We start from the raw sequence: 25095 nt of genomic DNA, 5'->3' as shown, positions 1-25095 counted from the left end.
TACGGGAGAGGTGTTTTAAAGGTCTGAGGAAAAGATAAGTGTAAAATGGCCATTTAGGAGAGTGTGGATAAACCAGGTAAATATGCTATCACTGCCTAGCAACATTAGGGGGCTCTCTAAAGATTATGGTCGTGAATTTAAAGATACACCAATCAGCATGATTTTGTCTGTCTCTAGTCACATTTAGCTCTGAGGCACAGAATAGACAGAGTTGTATTTATCCAAGGTACGGATTTTTGTCAAGCAAGATCCATGAAGCAAGAATTGAGGCTACATGCAAGAAAGTGATTACAATGAATGACCATGGGATATTGCCCACTCTAAGGAAGAAAGAGAGGACATGAAAGAGGTAATGATCATGAAAAGATGGTAGAAACAATGGATTGGAGGCCTGAATAAGGCTGAAGGATTGTTAGGGTTAAGATACTAAAGGAAGTGGGCTAGAAAGACGAGAGACGATTAATAGAAAATGGAAGCTTGAAATTAGTATTTAAGAATTGTTTTAATTAAATGACAAGACCAGAGGAAGATATGGCTGACGTAGGACGGGAAAAAAGATCATTGTAGAAAAGAAGTTCAAGAAACTAAGAGGCCAAGATGTTAGAAGAATCATTTACAAGGCTATATTACTAAGAATTAACACAGAGAGCAATTATAAACCAGGAACTAAAAATCATCAGAAAATGAGGAAAGATGACCTCAGTAAGTAGGTGATACAATTTTTTTTTACATGAAAGTCAAAGCTGAAGGTTTTTTAGAGAGGAAGGACTGGAAATGGAAATGAGGAACAATGAGAACACACGTTTTACCAGTTAGTCCAGTGGTATGATGGCTACTGGAGAAAAGAAATTAACACTGAGAAGCCTACAGAAAAACAATGTGATCAGAAAGGCAGATTTCAGTCAGAGGGTAGATGGTGAAGAGAATGCGCAGGGAAGAGGTTGACAATAAGAGGAATTTGGTTAATGATGAATAGTTCCACAGGGCATAGCAAAAAGGTTTCAAGCACTGTAAAGGAAAAAGAATAGAGACAGATATGGGCTGTGCAAAGGCTATGGAGGTTTGAGTGCGGGGTGAAGTGGGAATCTGAGACTCCTTGCAGTGACTTGCATAAACAGGAGGAAAAGGCATAATGAAATTGGTTCTGGTTGAATCAAAGCAAATAATAATGTCAGGGCTGAAAGTGTTGGAAAGAAAGGTGGAGTAGATATCTAGGAACCCCTTTTAACCCTGCAGATGGAAGTAGGGACACCTAGGAAGGGCTGATCTTACCCAAGCATAGAACATAATGAACTTATTCTTGACCCCTCCATGAGAGGGCTCATCTTACTAAGGGCACGGTCTTCCTTCACAGGCTTTGGGACTTACTCTTGACTCATATTAGTTATTTCTTAAATAAAAAGAAATACTTATTCATTATTTGCAATACACTCTGACATCTTTTATCCTATTTCTTTTTCTTTTAATACTGGCTATAACCCACTCAGTTAACTTCAAAACTCACTAATGGCTTGTGACCCATGGTTTGAAAATAAGACTCTGTAGTAGGTAATTAATCATAACTTCACAATCATCCAGGAAGCCCTGAAGTTCTGAATCTTTTTGTCAAATATATGAAAGTCCTTTTGAAATTGATCTATGTTACCTTTCAAGAGTTCACGTGCAAACAAACAAAAAAAACCACATGCATATACACACAGGAAAGTTATTTTTACCATTTTTCATCTTCCATTATTTTACTTTGAGGATTACTGATAACTGCTTGGTCTTACCACTTGATCATTATTGTCAGTTTGCCATGCCATCATCCAAAGATTTTCCACTAAACCTTCCTTCTCAAACCACATATGATATGATGAAATAAATGGATGCTTTCTTTAAGTCATTCAGTCATTCCACAAACATTTATTTGATGCCTGTTATACCAGGCATTGGATATCTAATAGTGAAAGAAACAGACATGGTCCCTCTACTTATGGTGTTGTGATGGGAAATGCTGGGATGGGAGCCTTTTATACAGAGGTCTGTTACAGAAAGTAACATTTTAAGCTGAGGCTTGAAAGATGAAAAAGAGCCACCCATGTGAAGAATTGGGTGTAAAGCATTCCAGGCAGTTAAATAGCATCTGTCAGGTAAAGTTATAGAGAGCTTGAGCCTATTAGAAAAATTAAAAAGAGGTTTCTATGGCTGCAGCTTGGAAAGAGAGGGTATGAAAGGCTGAAGATGAGGCTGTAGATGTGAATAGAGGGTAAATAATACAATACCTTTTAAACCATGGTGAGTAGCTTGAATTTTATTCAAAGTGCAATAAAAAGTTATGTTTTACCAGGAGAGTGATATAATTTGATTTATATTTTTAAAAGCTCATTCTGGCTCCTGTGTTGAGAATGCACTGGGAGAACCCAAGAAAAAAAGCTGGAAAAACAATAATGAAGCTATTACATTGTTCCAGGCAAGATATGCTAACAGCCTGGATTAGGCAGTGCAATAAAAATACTGAAAAGTGGCCATGGTTGAGATATATTTTGGAGATAGATGCTATAGGACTTACCAAAGGATTAGGTGCTTTTGAAATTTTTAAAAAATTTATTTTATTGGGGAATTCCCTGGCAGTCCAGTGGTTAGGACTCAGCTCTTTCACTGCCATGGCCCAGGTTCAATCCCTGGTCAGGGAACTAAGATCCCGCAAACTGCACAGGACGGCCAATAAATCAATAAATTAATTAATATTTATTTTATTGAAGTATAATTGATTTACAATGTTGTGTTAGTTTCTGAGGATTAGGTGTTTTTCAAATGGGAAAAGATTAATGCCCACATTTTTGGATTTAGCACTGGTGATATAGTTCTGCCATTTATAGGGGAAGACTGGTGGAGAAATGGCATGGGAAGGAAAATCAAGAGTTCCATTTTAAACATGTTAAGTTAAAGATGCCAAAAAGGTATGCAAGCATAAAAGTGAACTACCAATTTGGATATGTGAATTCATAGAAGTATAGCCTGGAAATATAAATTTGGAAGCAATCAGAAAATTAATGGCATGGAAATTTCACCTACAGAAAAGAGTACACAGAAATAAGTAACTGAAAATATTACTGATAACAAAGACTAAGTTCAAATACAGTCAGCCCTCCATATCCATGGGTTCCACACACAAGGATGGAAAGTACTCAGAAAAATTCCAAAAGTTCCAAAAAGCAAAACTTGAATTTGATGCACATCAGCAACTATTTACATAGCACTTACATTGTATTAGGTATTATAAGTAATTTAGAGATGACTTAAAGTATACAGAGGATGTGTAGGTTATATGCAAATAAAATGCCATTTTATATAAGAGACTTGAGCATCCACGGATTTTGGTATGGGATGCGGTCCTGGAACCAATCTCCTATGGTTACTGAGAGACAGCTGTATTAGAACACATAGCTTTAAGAACATTTTCAACATGATTGCCTTTCTCTTCACAAACTAATGAAAATGCCATGTAAGGCTGATTCACATCCACAGGTCTCTCAATAAATGAAGGAATAAATGATATAGCTATATAAACTAATACATTTTGGTGTTTTACTTCTGCCAAAGTTGTTGATTTACTCAGTCAAGACTTATTTTTATTTTTTAATCCACATTTCAATTAGAGCAGCCATAAAGCAGCAGGGATCAGTCAGCTATGGCCTGTGTGACAAATTCAGCCTAGTGCCTGCTTTTGGATGGCCTGTGAGTTGAGCATGGTTTTTACTTTTTTTTTTTTTTTTTTGCGGTACGCGGGCCTCTCACTGCGTTGCAGAGCACAGGCTCCGGACGCGCAGGCTCAGCGGCCATGGCTCACGGGCCCAGCCGCTCCGCGGCATGTGGGATCTTCCCGGACCGGGGCACGAACCCGTGTCCCCTGCATCGGCAGGCAGACTCTCAACCACTGCGCCACCAGGAAAGCCCTACATTTTTAAATGTTTGAAAACAAATCAAAAGAAGAGTATTTCATGATATGTGAAATTATATAAAATGCAAATTTCTGTGTCCACAAATATTGATTTATTGGAACAGTCATGCTCACTCTTACACAAATGGTCTGTAATTATTTTCAAGCTATGACAGCAGAATTGAGTAGTTGCAACAGAGACTATATGGCCCAAAAAGCTTAAAACATTAACTACCTGGCTCTGTACAGAAAAAGTTTGCTGATCCCTAATATAGCACATCACTAATTTGTACCTAATTTATAAATATCTTGCCAACCTGAAATTTCTATAAGTAACTTACTGAAGTACTCAGAACATCTCTACATATCAAATGAACTCACATATAAGTATTTATAAGCATAATGTCTACCAGAAGCAATTGACAAAGAATTGAACCAAAAGATGAAGATTCTAAGTTTCTGCCTGGTACTGAAGTACCAACTCAGTAACTACTGTGAAAAGATTTGATAATTATTTCTACCTCAAACACCTAAAACTCTGGAGTTAACTCATTTCCTTCCATCACTCCCTACTCTCTCTGTCAGAAAAAGAGTAAGTGTGTGAAATATTTTATGCCTAAGGCTGCTACTGGGTCCTTGAGAATAGCAACTACTACCTTAAAATTGCAACACTTTGTACAAATTCTTAAAATATAACTCATTCTATGCACCTGACCCTATCCAAGTTAACAAAGAAATATTCTTACCATTTAAATTTTCCGAGTTAAAAAGATTTCCTATTATCTTCCTTGTTCCATAAACACTACTGGACATAAATGTATATACTGTGTATGACTTCTTTCAGGCCAATAAGTAATTGTTCAATAAATTATTATTCTAGGCTTTCCCGCTTAAGGCGGGAAATGAGCTGCTGACCGGAGTGGTGAGCAGCCTTGCTGACCGTCAGAAGAGTGACCTAGTAGAGCCAATCTGCAAGGAAAGGAAGGGCCAAATACAGCAACTTTTTCATGGCTATAAAAGGGAGAGCTTGACATGCCCACACCACGGGACCTCTAGAAACTTTCCTGAGCCGTGTGGCTGACAAGGTCTTGGTGCTCCGGCCAGGTGTCAAGCCTGAGCCTCTGAGGTGGGAGAGCTGGGTTCAGGACACTGTATCACCAGAGACCTCCCTGACCCACGTAATATAAACCAGTGAGAGCTCTCCCAGAGATCCCATTCTCAACGATAAGACCTGGCTCCATTCAATGGCCAGAAAGCTCCAGCACTGGACACCCCATGCCATACAAGTAGCAAGACAGAAACATAACCTCACCCATTAGCAGAGAGCCTGCCTAAAAACAGTAATAAGTTCACAGACACCCAAAAACATACCACCGGACGTAGTCCTGCCCACCATAAAGACAAGACCCACCTCATCCATCAAACACAGGCACCAGTCCCCTCACCCAGGAAGCCTACACAAGTCACTAAACAAGCTTACCCACTGGCAACAGGCACCAAAAACAATGGGAACTACGAACCTGCAGCCTGCGAAAAGGAGACCCCAAACACAGTCAGTTAAGCAAAATGAGAAGACAGAGAAATACGCAGTAGATGAAGGAGCAAGGTAAAAACCCACCAGTCCAAACAAATGAAGAGGAAATAGGCAGTCTACCTGAAATAGAAGTCAGAGTAATGATAGTAAAGATGATCCTAAATCTTGGAAATAGAATAGAGAAAACACAAGAAACGTTTAACATGGACCTAGAAGAACTAAAGAGCAAACAAACAATGATGAACAACAAAATAAGTGAAATTAAAAATTCTCTAGAAGGAATCAATAGCAGAATAACTGAGGCAGAAGAACAGATAAGTGACCCGGAAGATAAAATAGTGAAAATAACTACAACAGAGCAGAATAAAGAAAAAAGAATGAAAAGAATTGAAGACGGTCTCACAGACGTCTGGGAAAACATTAAATGCACCAACATTCAAATTATAGGGGTCCCATAAAAAGGAGACAAAAAGAAAGGGGCTGAGAAAATATCTGAAGAGATTATAGTTGAAAACTTCGCTAATATGGGAAAGGAAATAGTCAATCAACTGCAGGAAGCACAGAGACTCCCACACAGGATAAATCCAAGGAGAAACACTCCAAGACATATATTAATAAAACTATCAAAAATTAAATACAAAGAAAAAATATTAAAAGCAGCAGGGGAAAAGCAACAAATAACATACAAGGCAATCCCCATAAGGTCAACAGCTGATCTTTCAGCAAAAACTCTGCAAGCCAGAAAGGAGTGGCAGGACATATTTAAAGTGATGAAACGGAAAAACCTGCAACCAAGATTGCTCCACCCAGCAAGGATCTCATTCAGATTTGATGGAGAAATTAAAACATTTACAGACAAGCAAAAGCTAAGAGAATTCTACACCACCAAACCAGCTTTACAACGAATGCTAAAGGAACTTCTCTAGGCAGGAAACACAAGAGAAGGGAAAGACGTACAATAACAAACCCAAAACAATTAAGAAAGTGGTGACAGGAACATGCATACTGATAATTACCTTAAATGTAAATGGACTAAATGCTCCAACCAAAAGACACAGACTGGTTGAATGGATCCAAAAACAAGACCGTATATATGCTGTCTACAAGAAACCCACTTCAGACCTAGGGACACATACAGACAGAAAGTGAGGGGATAGAAAAAGATATTCCATGCAAATGCAAATCAAAAGAAAGCTGGAGTAGCAATCCTAATAACAGATAAAATAGACTTTAAAATAAAGACTCTCACAAGAGACAAATAAGAACACTACATAATGATAAAGGGCTCAAACCAAGAAAAAGATATAACAATTGTAAATACTTATGCACCCAACATAGGAGCACTTCAATACATAAGGCAAATGCTGACAGCCATAAAAGGGGAAATCAACAGTAACACAATCATAGTAGGGGACTTTAACAACCAACTTTCATCAATGAACAGATCATCCAAAATGAAAATAAATAAGGAAACACAAGCTTTAAATGATACATTAAACAAGATGGACTTAATTGATATTTATAGGACATTCCATCCAAAAACAACAGAATACACTTTCTTCTCAAGTGCTCATGGAATATTTTCCAGGATAGATCATATCTTGGGTCACAAACCAAGCCTTGGTAAATTTAAGAAAACTGAAATCATGTCAAGTATCTTTTCCAACCACAATGCTATGAGACTAGATATCAATTACAGGAAAAAAACTGTAAAATATAAACACATGGAGGCTAAACAATATGCTACTATTAAATAACCAAGAGATCACTGAAAAAATCAAAGAGGAAATCAAAAAATACCTAGAAACAAATGACAATGAAAACATGATGACCCAAAACCTATGGGATGCAGCAAAAGCAGTTCTAAGAGGGAAGTCTATAGCAATACAATCCTACCTCAAAAACAAGAAAAATGTCAAAATAAACAACCTAACCTTATACCTAAAGCAATTACACAAAGAAGAACAAAAAAACCCCCAAAGTTAGCAAAATGAAAGAAATCATAAAGATCAGATCAGAAATAAATGAAAAAGAAATGAAGGAAACTACAGCAACGATCAATAAAACTAAGAGCTGGTTCCTTGAGAAGATATACAAAATTGATGAACCATTAGGCAGACTCATCAAGAAAAAAAGGGAAAATGACTCAAATCAATAGAATTAGAAATGAAAAAGGAGAAGAAACAACTGACACTGCAGAAATACAAAGGATCATGAGAGATTACTACAAGCAGCTGTATGCCCATAAAATGGAAAACCAGGAAGAAATGGACAAATTCTTAGAAAAGCACAACCTTCCAAGACTGAACCAGGAAGAAACAGAAAATATAAACAGGCCAATCAATAGCACTGAAATTGAAATTGTGATTAAAAACTTTCCAACAAACAAAAGCCCAGGACCAGATGGCTTCACAGGTGAAGTCTATCAAACATTTACAAAAGAGCTAACACCTATCTTTCTCAAACTCTTCCAAAATATAGCAGAGGGAGGAACACTCCCAAACTCATTCTACAAGGCCCCTACCACCCTGATAAAAAAACCAGACAAAGATGTCACAAGAAAAGAAAACTACAGACCAATATCACTGATGAACATAGATGCAAAAATCCTCAACAAAATACTAGTAAACAGAATCGAACAGCATATTAAAAGGATCATATACCATGATCAAGTGGGGTTTATCCCAGGGATGTAAAGTATTCTTCGATATATGTAAAGCAATCAGTGTGACACTCCATATTAACAAGTTGAAGGAGAAAAACCATATGATCATCTCAATAGATGCAGAAAAAGCTTTTGACAAAATTCAACACCCAGTTATGGTAAAAAACCTCCAGAAAGCAGGCATAGAGGGAACTTAGGTCAACATAATAAAGGCCATATATGACAAACCCACAGCCAACATCGTCCTCAATGGTGAAAAACTGAAACCATTTCCACTAATATCAGGAAAAAGACAAGGTTGCCCACTCTTACCACTATTATTCAACATAGTTTTGGAAGTTTAAGCCACAGCAATCAGAGAAGATAAAAAAATAAAAGGAATCCAAATCGGAAAAGAAGTAGTAAAACTGTCACTGTTTGCAGAGGACATGATACTATACATAGAGAATCCTAATGATGCTACCAGAAACTACTAAAGCTAATCAATGAATTTGGTAAAGCAGCAGGATACAAAATTAATGCACAGAAATCCCTTGTATTCTTATACACTAATGATGAAAATTCTGAAAGAGAAATTAAGGAAACACTCCCATTTACCATTGCAACAAAAAGAATAAAATACCTAGGAATAAACCTACCTAAGGAGACAAAAGACCTGTATTCAGAAAACTATAAGACACTGATGAAAGAAATTAAAGATGATACAAGCAGATGGAGAGATATACCATGTTCTTGGATTGGAAGAATCAACAGTGTGAAAATGACTCTACTACCCAAAGCAATCTACAGATTCAATGCAATCCCTATCAAGCTACCAATGGCATTTTTCACAGAACCAGAACAAAAAATTTCACAATTTGTATGGAGACACAGAAGACCCTGAATAGCCAAAGCAATCTTGAGAAAGAAAAATGGAGCTGGAGGAATCAGGCTCCTTTCCTTCAGACCAACTACAAAGCTACAGTCATCAACGTAGTATGGTACTGGCACAAAAACAGAAATATAGATCAATGGAACAGGATAGAAAGCCCAGAGATAGATAGACCCACGCACATATGGTCACCTTATCTTTGATAAAGGAGGCAAGAATATACAATGGAGAAAAGACAGCCTCTTCAATAAGTGGTGTTGGGAAAACTGGACAGCTACATGTAAAAGAATGAAATTACAACACTCCCTAACACCGTATACAAAAATAAACTCAAAATGGATTAAAGACCTAAATGGAAGGCCAGACACTATAAAACTCTTAGAGAAAAACATAGGCAGAACACTCTATGACATAAATAACAGCAAGATCCTTTTTGACCCACCTCATAGAGAAATGGAAATAAAAAGCAAAAATAAATAAATGGGACCTAATCAAACTTAAAAGCTTTTGCACAGCAAAGGAAACCATAAACAAGGTAAAAACATAACCCTCAGAATGGGAGAAAATATTTGCAAATGAAGCAACTGACAAAGGATTAATCTCCAAAATTTATAAGCAGCTCAAGCAGCTCCATATCAAAAAAACAAAAAACCCAATCCAAAAATGGGCATAAGACTTAAACAGGCATTTCTCCAAAGAAGATATACAGATTGCCAACAAACCTATGAAAGGATGCTCAACATCACTAATCGTTAGAGAAATGCAAATCAAAACTACAATGAGGTATCACCTCACACCACTCAGAATGGTCATCATTAAAAAATCTACGAACAATAAATGCTGGAGAGGGTGTGGAGAATAAGGAAACCCTCTTGCACTGTTGGTGGGAATGTAAATTGATACAGCCACTATGGAGAACAGTATGGAGGTTCCTTAAAAAACTAAAAATAGGGCTTCGCTGGTGGCGCAGTGATTGAGAGTCCGCCTGCCGATGCAGGGGACACGGGTTCGTGCCCCGGTCCGGGAAGATCCCACATGCCGCGGAGTGGTTGGGCCCGTGAGCCATGGCCGCTGAGACTGCGCGTAACAGTGAAAGGCCCACGTACCGCAAAAAAAAAAAAAAAAAAAACTAAAAATAGAACTACCATTTGACCCAGCAATCCCACTACTGGGCATATACCCTGAGAAAACCATAATTCAAAAAGAGTCATGTAGGGTTTCCCTGGTGGCGCAGTAGTTGAGAGTCCGCCTGCCGATGCAGGGGACACGGGTTCATGCCCCAGTCCGGGAAGATCCCACATGCCACAGAGCGGCTGGGCCTGTGAGCCACGGCCGCTGAGCCTGCGCGTCCGGAGCCTGTGCTCCGCAACGGGAGAGGCCACAGCAGTGAGAGGCCCGTGTACCGCAAGGAAAAAAAAAAAACCGAGTCATGTACCACAATGTTCATTGCAGGTCTATTTACAACAGCCTGGACATGGAAGCAACCTAAGTGTCCATCAACAGATGAATGGATAAAGAATATGTGACACATATATACAATGGAATATTACTCAGCCATAAAAAGAAATGAAATTGAGTTAGCTGGATGGACCTAGAGTCTGTCATACAGAGTGAAGTAAGTAAGTCAAAAAGAGAAAAACAAATACTGTATGCTAACACATATAAACGGAATCTTAAAAACAAAGGTTCTAAAGAACCTGGGGCAGGATGGGAATAAAGACGCAGACATAGAGAATGGACTTGAGAATACAGGGAGGGGGAAGGTAAGCTGGGACAAAGTGAGAGAGTGGCATAGACATATATACATTACCAAATGTAAAACAGATAGCTAGTGGGAAGCAGCTGCATAGCACAGGGAGATCAGCCTGGTGCTTTGCGAACACCTGAAGGGGTGGGATAGGGAGGGTGGGAGGGAGACTCAAGAGACAGTAGACATGGGGATCTATGTATATGTATAGCTGACTCACTTTGTTATACAGCAGATACTAACACACCATTGTAAAGCAATTATACTCTAATAAAGATGTTAAGAAAAAAATTATTATTCCAAGGCACTTACTGACATCATATGAGGTTTGAGAAAAATGTAAAAGCTCTCAAAAACGAATGTCAAATTAACTCCTATAAAATAGTCAGAAGTAGGAAAAACATGCCACTTACATATCTAACTCACTTAAAACTGTTGTTGGTTTACTATGAAAATGTTTTAGCTTGAAAAACATTGTTTGCTGATTCCTTAAACTCAGCTACTATTACCAAACCTACAACTGACATATGTAACAACATTAATAAAAAACAATTTTATACATCATTTAGTCAATAGCATAACTTAATTTTCTTTTATTTTTATGCAGTTATTAAACTCACACTGTCTTCCACATCTCCAGTCTTCCAGCCTTTTAACAGCATTTTAGACACAGGTATCTGAAGTTCATTTTCTAGAATCTGTTTAATTTCTCCTGTACGAAAAAGAGGAGACCAGATATTACTAACAAAATAATGCAATAAATATTTGTTCATATCCAGAGCTAGCATTAATATTAGGCATATGGTCCACAGTCAATGACATCTGTCTGATGAATGCATATGAAAAATTTCAGTAGTCCAAACTTCAAATCTTGATCATACAACATGTTGTGCCATTGAAGAACTAAGGCTCCACCATTATGATAAAAGACTCCACAATTACTTAAGTACCTTCTTAAAAAGAAACAGATATCAGTGACTGGGGGTTTGAAAGGAAATAATCTATTTTAAACCAACTGATAATATCTATATGTGCTCAGCATATGGTAGGAGTAGTCGGTAAAGTACAAAGCTTGAGGCATTATAGTATAGGGAAAGCAAATTGTGGAATGAAGACTTGGGCTGAAGTCTTATCTTGAAGAAATCAAATAACTTGCCTTTTTTTTTTTGCATCTATAAAATGGGGAATAATATTGTTTATCTCATCTACCTCTAAGATAAGATTTTTTGCATCTATAAAATGGGGAATAATATTGCCTATCTTATCTACCTCTAGGGTTCAAGGGTGAAAGGAGGTAACATCCATGAATGTAGCTGGAAAAAAATAATAAAGTCAATGTATATAATCTAGAAGACAATTTAAACTGTGCTGAAGAGAAAAGCAGCAGAATTTCAGAAAAGAAAAAAAATTATGGTGGATCAAATAGTCAGAGAAAGTTTTGTGAGACAGATGAGACTTAAACCCAGCTTGAAATACAGCTGCATTTAAACCAAACTTGAAGTATAGCCGGGTTGTGAAGGAGAGCCAAATCAAAGGCCAGGATATTCTAGTCAGTGAAGACAAAGACCAAAAGGTAAAAAGGAAAAAAGGAAAATGATGCTAATGAGAAACAGTGAGGAATCACAATTTTCCCAGTACTCCACAAATTACTTTTCAGTAATCGAGTCTACTTATAAATTAACCAGCTAATTTCTGGTACTACAGTATAATAAACAGATCATTAAATCAGAATGTACAAATATTTCATATATATGCTTTTATTAGGTTGGTTAGTCTATAATTATAGATTAACACATAATTCAATTTCATTTATATTAAGTGATTGAACACTGCAGAAAATGATTATACTATACATTAAAAGAAAAGTAATTCCATGCTGATAAAGGAAAAGATGGCGGGTGAAGCTTACACTACACAAGTTCTATGGAAGCACAGCTGCCTAAGCAAGCAATGCTACAATCAAACCCTTCATGGCCTTAATGACATATTTTTACTTTCCTAAAGAAAATTCCTATCTAGGCACTTTGGATAGCGATTAAACATCATAAAAAGAATTGTGATTCAACATTATATTTTAGAAGCACAAAATTTATCAACTTTGACCTTCAAAAATATCACTGCTGACAAAGGATTGTTCTGTTCATGGAAATGAGAGAAAGGTGAGCTATACTTCTTTTACCAAATACATATAAACACTGCCTTTTCATTTGTGACTAAGGTTGCTATTTCTAAAGCTGTACCTATCTGGAACTGGGCTTATGCGCTTACAAGCCTGCCCAGTGCTTTCCTCTTAGAAACTTATCTTCACCTGACACTTCCTGCTTAAACTCTTGGAGACACCCTTAGCATTCATAACCTAAAGGAAAGGAAAAACAAAAAGAGACTTTAAGTTAAAGTCCCAGTTACAAGCTTGGGTAACATATAATACAAAAAGTCTTTTGTTCCACAGGTAGAAAAGAATAGAAAACAAACCCAGAGCCGTGACAGCAACCTGAGTTCCTCATATTCAAAAAATTCTTCTCTGTTGGTCTCAACTTCTTCTTCTCTAAAGTAGGAATAATAACTATAGTACCAATACTTCATTGGGTTGCTGTATTAAATGACATACGGAATAGAAAATACTTTGTGTTACTATGTGTCCAATACATAAAATGGACTCAAAAAAGGTTGTTAGCTTTAAGTCATATTAATTAAGGTAATACACACGTAAGTGTCTAGCATAGTATCTGGCCAGTATAGGTTCTCAATAAATAGTTGTTGTTTCAAGAATATCCAAAATATTTTAGGGCAGTGAAGCGCTAGAATGCAGCAAGTTTCAGAGCCAGTTTTTATATCCAGGTCTGCCTGACTCCAAAGATCTTAACACAAGATGGCACTCCTGTATGTTACTTCGAAAACTGAGAAGATACACAGATGTCATCAAGGAACAGTCCACTGACTGCAAACCATATATCTGATAAGGGTTTAATACCCAAAATATATAAAGAACTCATATAATTCAATAGCCAAAAAACCCCCAAATACTCCAATTAAAAATGGGCAAAGGACTTGATTAGACATCTTTCCAAAGAAGATATAAAAATGGCCAATAGGGGGCTTCCCTGGTGGCGCAGCAGTTGAGAGACCGCCTGCCGATGCAGGGGACACAGGTTCGTGCCCCGGTCCGGGAGGATCCCACATGCCGCAGAGCGGCTGGGCCCGTGAGTCATGGTTGCTGAGCCTGCTCGTCTGGAGCCTGTGCTCTGCAACGGGAGAGGCCACAACAGTGAGAGGCCCGCGTACCGCAAAAAAAAAAAAAAAAAAAAAAAGGCCAATAGGTACATGAAAAGATGCTCAACATCACTAGTCACTAGGGAAATGCAAACCAAAAACCATAATGAGGTATCATCTCATACCTGTTAGAATGGCTACCGTCAAAAAGTAAGAGATAAATGGCGGCAAGGATATGGAGAAAAGAGAACTCTCATGGGATTGTTTCCTTCTATTCTTACTTTGCTGCGAGTTTAATTATTAAAAAACACGAAATTTTAAATATTGTTAAGTACTGTCAAATGCTTTTTCCTCCATCTATTGAAATGATCAAATGAATTTTTTCATTCATTGTACTAATATATGGTGAACTACAATAATGGATTATATACAAATTGTTAAACAAGCCTTATAGTCCTGGGTAAAGCCCACTTGACCGTGAGTTATATTATATACATACGTATATATTTTTATTATATTTAATGAATTCAATTTACAAATATTTGTAAATGATTTCTGCCTCTATGGTTGTAAGAAATAGTCTGTAATAGTTTCCTTTTCCTGTAATGTCTTTGTCTGGTTTTAGTATCAGGGTTAATGCTGGTTTCATAAAATGAATTAGGCAATATTTCATCTTTCTCTATTTGTGAATGACTGCTAACATTTTTTCCTTAAATATTAGACAAACTTTACCAGTGAAGCCATCTGGGCTTGGGTTTTCTCGGGGAAAGGTTTTGATTGTTAACTATCAATAACTTTATATATTAAATGTAGAGTTACTCAGATTTTAAATTTTTGCTTCTGTCAGCTGTAGTAACTTACACCTTTAAAAAGAGTTTTTCTACCTTTTTAATGTTTCATGTAACCTTTAAATTTACTGGCCTAAATTTGCTCTTAATGTTGTCTTATAATCCATTCAATGTCTGTAGGTACCTTTCATTTTCAATGATTAACTTCTGTTTTCTCTCTTGTTCTTATTCACATTAGCAAGAGAACTATCAATTTAACTGATCTCAAAAAACAGCTTTAGGTTTTGTTCATTTTCTCTACTGTTTATCCATTTTCTGCTTTATTGATTTCTGTGTGCATGTGTATGATTTGTTTTCTTTCCATACTTAAGGTTTGATTTGCTCTTTTCAAAAAAATTTAACAGCTTTATGATTGATATAAAATACTGCACATATTTAAAATTCACAATTTGTAAGTTTTGACAAATATACCAGTGAAACCACCATCATAATCAAGATTATGAATTTATTCACCTCCCCCTAACACTTTTCTTATGCCCCTTGTTAATTCCTCCACACTTCCCCTACCATATCTCCAGGGAACCAGTGATTTGATTTGTGAATTAGCTTGAATTATACAGAATTTTAGATAGAAGGAATTTCAGAATGTTCTTTTAAAATCTGGCTTCTTGCACTCAAAATACATTGTCTGAGATTCTTCCACATTGTTACACGTAATGATAATCCCTTTCTTATTACTAAGTAGTATTCCATTGTATGGATATACAACAATTTGTTTATCTATCCACTGGTTATGGACATGTTGTGTTTTCCACAGTTTGAGGCTATTACAAATAAGTTGCAATGAACAGTAACATACACGTCTTTAATGGACATATGATTTCATTTCTTTTGGGTAAATACCTAAGAGAGGGATGGCCAGTGTATTTTTAACTTTGTAGGAAACAGTCAAACTCTTTTCCAAACTGGTTTCTACTGTGATGTCTTCAAGTTCACTAATCTTTTCTTCTTGAGTATCTAATCTTCTGTTAATCCCATCTCAAGACATCATGGTCTTAACCTCTAGACATTTGATTTGGGTTATTTTTACTTTTTCAATTACTTATGATTTTAAATCCTTCCTCTCTCTTTTTGAACATAAGTAATATAGCTATAATAACTGTTTTAATGTGCTTAATCTGCGAATTCCAACATCTATGTCAATTCTGGGTTGTTTTTGGTTAATTGATTTCTCTTCTCAGTATGGGCTGGCTTTTCTCCTTCTTTGTATGCTTGGCAACTTTTTACTGGATACGAGACATTGTGAATTTTACCTTGATGGGTGCTGAATGTTTTTTATTCCTATAAATATACTGAGCTTTGTTCTGGGAGGCAGTTAAGTTACCCGGAAACAGTTCAGTGCTTTTGGGTCTTTGCTTTTAAGATGTTGGTACCTGTGCAGTATTAATCTACAGCTAATCTTGACACGACTGAGGCATGAGCCTTCTGAGTACAGCTGACCCTTGAACAACACAGGTTTGAACTGTGGGGGTCCACTTATACATGGATTTTTTCAATAGTAAATACTACAGTACTATACAATTCACAGTTGGTTGAATCAGTGAGTGAGGAAATGCAGGTACAGAGGAATGGAGTACATGGAGGCCTGACTATAAGTTATATGTGGATTTTTAAGCTGTGCAAAAGGTTGGTGTCCCTAACCCCAGTGTTGTTCAATGGTCAACTGTATTCTATCCAAAGAATGAGGTCATTGGTCAACTGTACTCTATCCTCTATGAATTATGAGGTTTTCCAATCTAGCTGGTGAAGGTAAATCTGGTTCCTGCAAGCAGAAGGGTGGGCTGGGGTGGGGTAGGGACACTTCCTATTTCTTAGCTGGAAGCTTTGATCATTGCCTTTGGAACTACCTTCTTTTGTAATTAAGCATGTGAACCATAAACTTCCATCTCAATACCACTTTGTTAGCATCAAACAAACACGGATATGCCACGTTTCCATCACAATTCAGTTCAAAATATTTTCTAATTTCCTTTGTGATTTCTTCTTTGACCTATGGTTTACTTAGAAATATGTTGTTTGATTTCCAAATATATCAGGATTTTCCAGATTCCTTTGATTTCTATTTTAATTCCACTGTTGTTAGAGAACATACCTCACATGATTTTTAAGTCACTTTAAGTCACTGTGACTTGTTTAATGGCTGAGCATATTTTCTACCTTAATGAATGTTGCAAATGCATGAGAAAAGAATATGTATTTTCCTATGGTTATGAGAAGCATTTTATACATTTCAAGTAGGTCGAACTGGTTGATATTCTGTTCATATTTTCTGTCTGTTGTTCTGCACATTACTATAAGAAAGGAATGTTATCTCCAATTATAATTGTGGATTTGTTCTTTTCTCCCTGCAGTTCTATTGATTAGTTTTGTTTCACATACTTTCAAGCTTTTGTTATTATATACACACATATTTAGGATACTTACGTCTTTGTGATTAATTGACATTTTCATCATTATGAAATGTCCCCATTTATCCCTCATAATATTCTTTGTCCAGAAGTCTACATCACTTAATATTAGCATGATAGCATAATGCTGTTAATATAACATACATATTGATTACTATTTTCTAATATGTATATTTCAATCTTATGCTTTATACTTAAAGTGGGTTTCTTGTACATATATCATTGGGTTTCCTTTGTTATCCAGTCTCACAATCTCTACCTTTCTCATAAGGATGTGAGATCATTTATATTTATTGTAATTATCTATAGTCTTATTTGTTTTCTATTTGTCCTGATTTTTTTTATCATCTTTTTCTACCTTCATTTGCATTTATCGAACAGTTTTAGATATTCCATTTCATTTCAAACCTTGACTTAATAACCATTATGTGTGATTTATTTTTACTGATTACTGTAGGGTTTAGAATATGCATATTTAACTTCACAGAGTCCACCTTCAAGTAACACAGGACTTGTCTTACAACAGCATACTTCCTTTCCCCTTTCCTATTCTTTGCATTGTTTTCATACATTTATCTCTACATAATTTACAAAACACAAAATACATTGCTCTTACTTTTACTTTATAATGTCATTTATCTCTTAAAGAAATTAAAAAGAAAGAAAATATTTTGTATATACCCAAATTGTTACCATTTCTGGTGCTTCTCATTTCTTTGTGTTAATCTAATTTCCCATCTGGTATCATTTTCTTTCGGCCTGAGGAACTTCCTTTAATATTTCTTGTAGTTTTTGTTTGTGTGAAAAAAATATCTTTATTTAGTCTTCATTTCTGAAAGATATTTTTGTTGGATATAGCATTCCAGGTTGACATTTTATTCCTTTGGCACTTAGAAATATCACCAAATTGTTTCCTGGCTTGCATTGCTTCTGATAAGAAGTCTGTAGTCATTATTTTTAAATTTTCTTTTTTTCCCTATATGGAATGTGTCTTTGTCTCTTCACCTCTGGCTACTTTAAATTTTCTTCTACTACTGATTTTCAGCAGTTTTAATATGATGTGGTTTCCTTTGAGTTACTCCTACTTGGAGTTACTAAGCTTCTTAGATCTGTAAGTTTACAGTTTTCATGAAATTGGGGTTGTTTTCTGTTATTATTTCTCTAAAATTTCCCCCTTTCTATTAGCCCCTCTGTTTGGGGGAATCTAATCACGTATATATTAGGCCACTTTTTATTTCATGACAGGTCACTTAAGCTCCGTCCTTTGCCCTCTCCCCTGTATTTTTGCTGTGTGTACTTCACTGTACACTGTTTTTATTGCCATGTCTTCAAATTCATTGATCTTTTCTTTAATAGCATCTATCTGTTAAATCCTTCAGGGTAAATATTTTATTGCAGATCTTAAATTTTAGCTCTAGAATTTTCCTTTGGTTTTTTCCAATTCTTTATTCAAGTTCTTGATTTCTTCTAAATCCTTAAACATATTTATAACAGCTGTTTTAAAATTCTAATTCCATTATTTTTGCCATTTATGAATATATTTTTATTTTCTAATTTTTATTCAGGCTATGGGTCACATTTTGCTACTTCTCATGTCTCCTAGTTTTTGACTGAACGCAAGACATTATGAAAATTACATTAATGAGGGTCTGCATTTAATGGTTTGCCCCTAAGGAGTGTAGAAGTTTATTTTGACAGGTCCTTACATTTCATGCATATAGGCTGATCCTTTTGAGACATCTTTATGACATTATTTTGGTGCATCTAAAGCAGTGATTCTCAAAAGTATAGTTCAGAAATTTGGGGGATTCCTTGAGACTGACTGTACAAAAGTAATGATCACTAGGTTCAAAAGCATTACCCCAATTCTATCATTAAGTAACTATTAATTACTGAGCCAATTTATAGGCCCTCTCTGGGCCTCAAATTCCACATTAATTTTTTTAAAAAAGCTAAGAATACATTTCATATTAATGACGCCTTGTTCCATTTTTTTGAATTAAAAAATATCAACACAACATGGCACCAAAAAGTAAGAACCAACCCTAAAGAAAAATGAGACTTAGTCTACCAGTAGACACAAGAAAATCAAACCTGTCACCTAGAAAAAACAAAATGAGAAATAGTGTATCATGTGGATTTTTCTCAAGCACAATTCTCAAAAGCGAATTTCTTCCTCCTTTGTTCAAATCACATTTTTTGTAATGTCAGAAATCTTCTACTGCCTCCATTCATTTCCTTATTTTAAACATTATAAGCCACCAACCCCTACAAACACTTGTTTCAACTGTGAAACTATTCTTTTGAGAAAAATCAGATTAAGATTCTATAGCAGAAGCAATAACATTAGACTTTCAGGGCTAGAAAGGACCCAGCTCAGAGGCTGTTTAAAATCATTCTGGGATATGACTTACCCAAGAACAAGTAGTAAGTTAATGGCAAAGACTACAAGGCAATGTTCCATTGCTTTTCCCTCTATACCTTCCCATCTCAGATGGTCAAAGATGCAGCCCTTGTATATCTTGCTGCTCAAACATATAAATTTAAACAAAAAGATCATTTCTGTAACACCTATAATTATCAACAAGAATCATAAATATGTGCATATGTAGGCAGTCTGAAACAAAAGGATTCCAGAAAACGCTACTCACTTTTAGGTTATTTACAGTGTGTCAATGGGTCCTACAGGATTTGAGATTATACCCAACAATGCATACAAAACACTCTATCAGATTGCTATAAAGGCTGATGTTTAATTGTGTCTGTAAGATTAAAAGACAGAAGTCTTTTTTTCCTAAATATTAATGTTCCCCTTAATACAGAAAGAAACCTAATGATTATAACTAACATGTAAGGGAAGTAGTTAAAATAATTTTACATGGAGAAAAAGTTCCAGTCATTTATGAGGCATAATGATCAGTAAAGATTATCAAACACTTTTCATTAGAAACTTTGTTTTCTGTTTACCTCTTTGCTTCTTGTATTGTAGAACCTTTACCCAAATAAAGACACTCTGTGCTCACTATCCACACAGCAGAATTGTTTTAGTTCAGTGGATAACAGACTGGGCTAAAAGTCAAAAGACAGTGACTGGCTGTTCTAGAGTCTGCTACTAACTACCATGGCAGGGCAGCCTCCCTGAGTTTTAAGTTTACATACCTGTAAAATAAAGCATTTAGACTAAATGTCCTCTAAGGGCTCTTCCAGTTCTAAAACCTCACGTTCACATTCTACCCAATATGTGTACGGCACTAAGTTAAGCACTTTGGAAAATACAGAAACTGAGTAATATGTCAGAATAGGAAGGGTTTCCTAAGCACAAACAAAAAGAAAAACTGTGAAGGAAAAGTCCAATATTGTAAAAATAAAAAAACTTCTGCATCTTGAAAAGCACAATAAAATGAAAATATAAATGGGGAAAATATTTGCTAAACAAGTAATGGATGAAAGGATAATCTCATTAATATATAAAAAAATTCTTATAAATTTTTAAAAAATTTAAAAGAAAGTCACAATAGAAACATAAACTTACATACAAAAGAGCCAATAAACCTAGTGTATTAACTGAGTAGTAAAAGAAAACTAAACTGAAAACATAAGATACCATTTATTTCTAAACTGACAAAGCTTTTTTTCTTTTCCTTTTTAGTGTAATAAAAGATACATACCATAAAAATGTGCCACTTTAAAGTGTACAGTTCAGTGACATTAAGTACATTCCACATTGTGCAACCACCATCACTATCCATCTACAAAACTCTTCATCAGCCCACAGTGCAACTCTGTATCCATTAAATAACTCCCCATTCCCACCTCCCCCCAGCCCCTGGTAACCACTATCTACTTGCTGGAATCTGACTATTATAGGTATCTCTTGTAAGTGGTATAACACATATTTGTCCTTGTTGCATCTGGCTTATGAAACATTTAGCATAGTGTCTTCGACATTCATCCATGTTGTAGTATATAGCAGAATTCCATTCCTTTTTAAAGCTGAACAATATGCTACTGTATGTACATACCACATTTTGCTTATCCATTCAGCAGTTGATGGTCACTTGGGTTGCTTCTATTTTTTGTTCTGTTTTTCTGTAAAAGTTCCTACTTTCATTTATTTGGGGTATATACTCAAAAGTGAAATTGATGGATCATATGGTAATTCTGTGTTTAATTTTTTTAAAGAACTGCCATACTCTTTCTCCAGCAGCTGCACCATTTTACATTCCTACCAGCAATGCACAAGGGTTCGAATTTCTTCATATCCTTGCCAACGCTTGTTACTTTTTGTTTGTTTGGTTGTTTTTTAGAACAGTCATTCTAAGGGGTATGGAGTGGTATCTCACTGTGGTTTTGATTTGCATTTTGCTGATGATTCATGTTGTTCAGCATCTTTCCATGTGTTTACTGGTCACCTGTATATCTTCTCTGGAGAAACAACTATTCAAGTCCTTTGCCCATTTAAAAAAATTTTTTTATTAAGATATCATGGACATATAACCATTGTGTAAGTTTAATGTATACATGGGTTGATTTGATACATTTATACATTGAAATATGATTACCACTGTAGCATTAGCTAACACCTCTATCATATCACATTATTATCATTTCTTTTTTGTAGTGGGAACAATTTTAATTGGGTTGTTTTTTGTTGCTGTTGAATTGTATGAGTTCTTTATATATTCTGGGTATTAGTCCCTTATCAGATATATGGTTCAAAAATATCTTCTACCATTCTGTAGGTTGCTTTTTCATTCTATGGATAGCATCCTGTGATGCACAACTTCTGAATTCTGATGAGATCTGATTCACTTACTTTTTCTTTTGTTCCTGTATTTTGGTATCATATACAATAAATCGCTGCCAAACCCAATGTCATGAAGCTTTCCCTTATATTTTCTTCTAAGAGTTTTATACTCTGATCTCTTGAGGTCTTTGTTGGTTTTGTTTGTTTAATATCACAAACTACTGGCAAGACTATAAATTAGTATACTGTTGATGGCACTTTAAAATAAGGCTTCTCTAAGGAGTAATTTGGTAGAATATATCTAAACCTTTTAAAATGTGCATCCCCTCTCATGCAGAATTGCACCTCTAGGCATCTCTATGTAGAAAAATAATCACTGAGGTTCAACAAACTTCACTGCGGTATGTTATAGTGAGAGATCAGGAATGGAGGGGAGCTCAAAATAACCAGCAAAAGGAAAATGCTACGATAAATCATAGCACAGGTTTTAAAAACTGTGTGCTTCAAGAGTATTTTAAAATATGGAAAATGATGATGATATAATACTACAAGTAAAAAAGAGCAGTTTCTAAAGCATCAAATATAGTCTATCTCAATTTTGTAAAACATAGATTTATACAACAGACATAGAATGAAACTGGAAGTAAATGCAGCAAAATGCTAACTGTAGTTAAAAGTAGAATTACTGGTAATTTTTACTTTTTCCACACTTTTGTCCATTTCATAAATTTTCTACAACAAACAATGGAGCAGGAATGCGGTTGGAAATGAATTATTCAAAAACAGAGGAAGGCAATTTCTATCCTAGGACTCAAGAAAGTAAGAGTGAACAAAGCAACTAATACCTGTTGAAAGTCTTTCTTCTAAGTGCCAGATTGCAACCATGTATATTGAGGAACTTGTTATTCATTCATTTTAAGCAAGAAAATCTAGCAGTAGAGCGAAGAATTGAATGGGAAACAGAAAAGAGGAAACCTATTAGCAGAGGGTATTAAAACAGCAAGATAAGAAAAAGTGAAGGAAAGTATAAATTGCTTATGTTGAAAATGGAAAAGGTGATGCACAAGACAGTAATCTGTGAAAAAGACTCTTTAGCAATGTTTCTTAAGACATAGTTCTTCAATTTCATCAGAATCACCTGTACTATTTGTTTTCAAAAATGCAGATTTGTGGGCTCTACCCCATTATAGAATTAGAATCTAAATCTATAGTATTTGGCCCAGGACTTATACATTTAATCAATCCCCCATTCCCTTCCCAAGGTGATTTTTATGCATATAAAATTAGAAACACTCCTATGGAGTTTAATAAATGGTAGAATCTGAAGATGAGAGGGATGGAGGAATAGAAGAAATGGCTTAGCTGTCAAGCATGTTGGTACCAGCTAGATGTTGCTGTGGACTCTCCATAATCCACAGCTTTGCCACAGAACTACTGCTTCATACTAGTTTACCTTAATAATCACTTCTGTCTAAAGGTGGTGGCTTTCTGTCATACTACCCAACTGCTTAATTTGTCCTTTGGGGACTGTATTTTTTTAACCCCTGAAGCTGCTTACCGTAAAAGCTTAACAAACATTTTAATGTCAAGCCTATCCTTAAACGACTAGAAGAGCACCTGGCACATAGTAGGCATACAATGAAATCAGAACTAGGTACTTACAAGGGAAGGAAAGCAGTGGGCTAGAAAGGTAGGATAAGACCAGATAAGAAAGGGTATATGTGCTACAGTAATGCACTTGAACTTATCCAAGAGGCAGTTTGATGAGATGGTATCTGACAAATGTATACTCCTGTAAAACCACCACCACAACGAAAATAAAGAACACTGCCAACATGGGCTCTTCGGTGGGGCTAATGAAAGACTCTGGGGGGGCTCACATCAAGGAGTACGTCCCAGAACTTCTGCTGCCAGTGTCCTTGTCCCCACGGTGAAACAGAGCCACTCCTGGCCTCTGCAGGAGACCCTCCAACACTAGCAGCCATTTCAAGGGAAATGTAAGCAATCTGTCCTGTTCCTCTGATCTTAGCCTGGAGTTCTGGTGTCTGGAAGCACTTCTCATCTCTCAGAAAATACATCAGATATACAACTACACGTGGAACAACTCCTACAGAACACCCACTGAACGCTGGCAGAAGACCTCAGACCTCCCAAAAGGCAAGAAACTCCCCACGTACCTGGGTAGGGCAGAAGAAAAAATAAACAGAGACAAAAGAATAGGGACGGGACATGCACCACTGGGAGGCAGCTGTGAAGGAGGAAAGGTTTCCACACACTAGGAAGCCCCTTCGCGGGTGGAGACTATGGGTGGCGGAGGGGGTAAGCTTTGGAGCCGCGGAGGAGAGCACAGCAACAGGGGTGCTGACGTCAAAGCAGAGATATTCCCGCACAGTGGATCGGTGCCGAACAGCACTCACCAGCCCGAGAGGCTTGTCTGCTCACCTGCGGGGCCGGCGGGAGCTGAGGCTCGGGCTTCGGTCGGAGCGCAGGGAGAGGACTGGGGTTGGCGGCATGAATACAGCCTGCAGGGGGTTAGTGCACCACGGCTAGCCGGGAGGGAGTCCAGGGAAAAGTCTGGACCTGCCAAAGAGGCAAGAGAAATTTTTCTTCCCTTTGTTTCCTGGTTAGTGAGGAGAGGGGATTAAAAACGCTGCTTAAAGGAGCTCCAGAGACGGGCGCGAGCCACGGCTAACAGCGCGGACCACAGAGACGGGCATGAGACGCTAAGGCTGCTGCTGCTGCCACCACCAAGAAGCCTGTGTGCGAGCACAGGTCACTATCCACACCTCCTTTCCGGGGAGCCTGTGCAGCCCACCACTGCCAGGGTCCCGGGATCCAGGGACAACTTCCGCAGGAGAACGCACGGCGTGCCTCAGGCTGGTGCAACATCCTGCAGGCCTCTGCCGCCGCAGGCTCACCCCGCACCATGCCCCTACCTCCCCCTGGCCTGAGTGAGCCAGAGCCCCCGAATCAGCTGCTCCTTTAACCCCGTCCTGTCTGAGCGAAAAACAGATGCCCTCCAGTGACCTATACGCAGAGGCGGGGCCAAAATCAAGTGAGCCCCGGGAGCTGTGCGAACAAAGAAGAGAAAGGGAAACCTCTCCCTGCAGCCTCAGAAGCAGCGGATTAAAGCTCCACAATCA

General features: G+C 36.9%; 1 protein-coding gene across 8 annotated transcripts in view; it reads right to left on the bottom strand.

Moving 5' to 3' along the window:
• Positions 1-25095, bottom strand: part of FAF1 (Fas associated factor 1) — a 487383-nt gene that overhangs the window by 263893 nt on the left and 198395 nt on the right. For all 8 annotated transcript variants that reach the window (XM_089922958.1, XM_089923008.1, XM_089922966.1 and 5 more), the window contains one exon: positions 11360-11451. In XM_089922958.1, coding sequence (XP_089779084.1) covers positions 11360-11451 — 92 coding nt within the window. The remainder of the gene's footprint in view (positions 1-11359; positions 11452-25095) is intronic.

The sequence above is a fragment of the Delphinapterus leucas genome, chromosome 1 (genome assembly GCF_059928025.1).
Source record: "Delphinapterus leucas isolate spDelLeu-1000000601 "Yukka" chromosome 1, BTC_Dleu_Yukka2, whole genome shotgun sequence".
In the NCBI taxonomy this organism is placed as follows: Eukaryota; Metazoa; Chordata; class Mammalia; order Artiodactyla; family Monodontidae; genus Delphinapterus; species Delphinapterus leucas.
The sequence above is the reverse complement of the archived record's forward strand: the minus strand, read 5'-3'. Positions and strand labels throughout refer to the sequence as shown.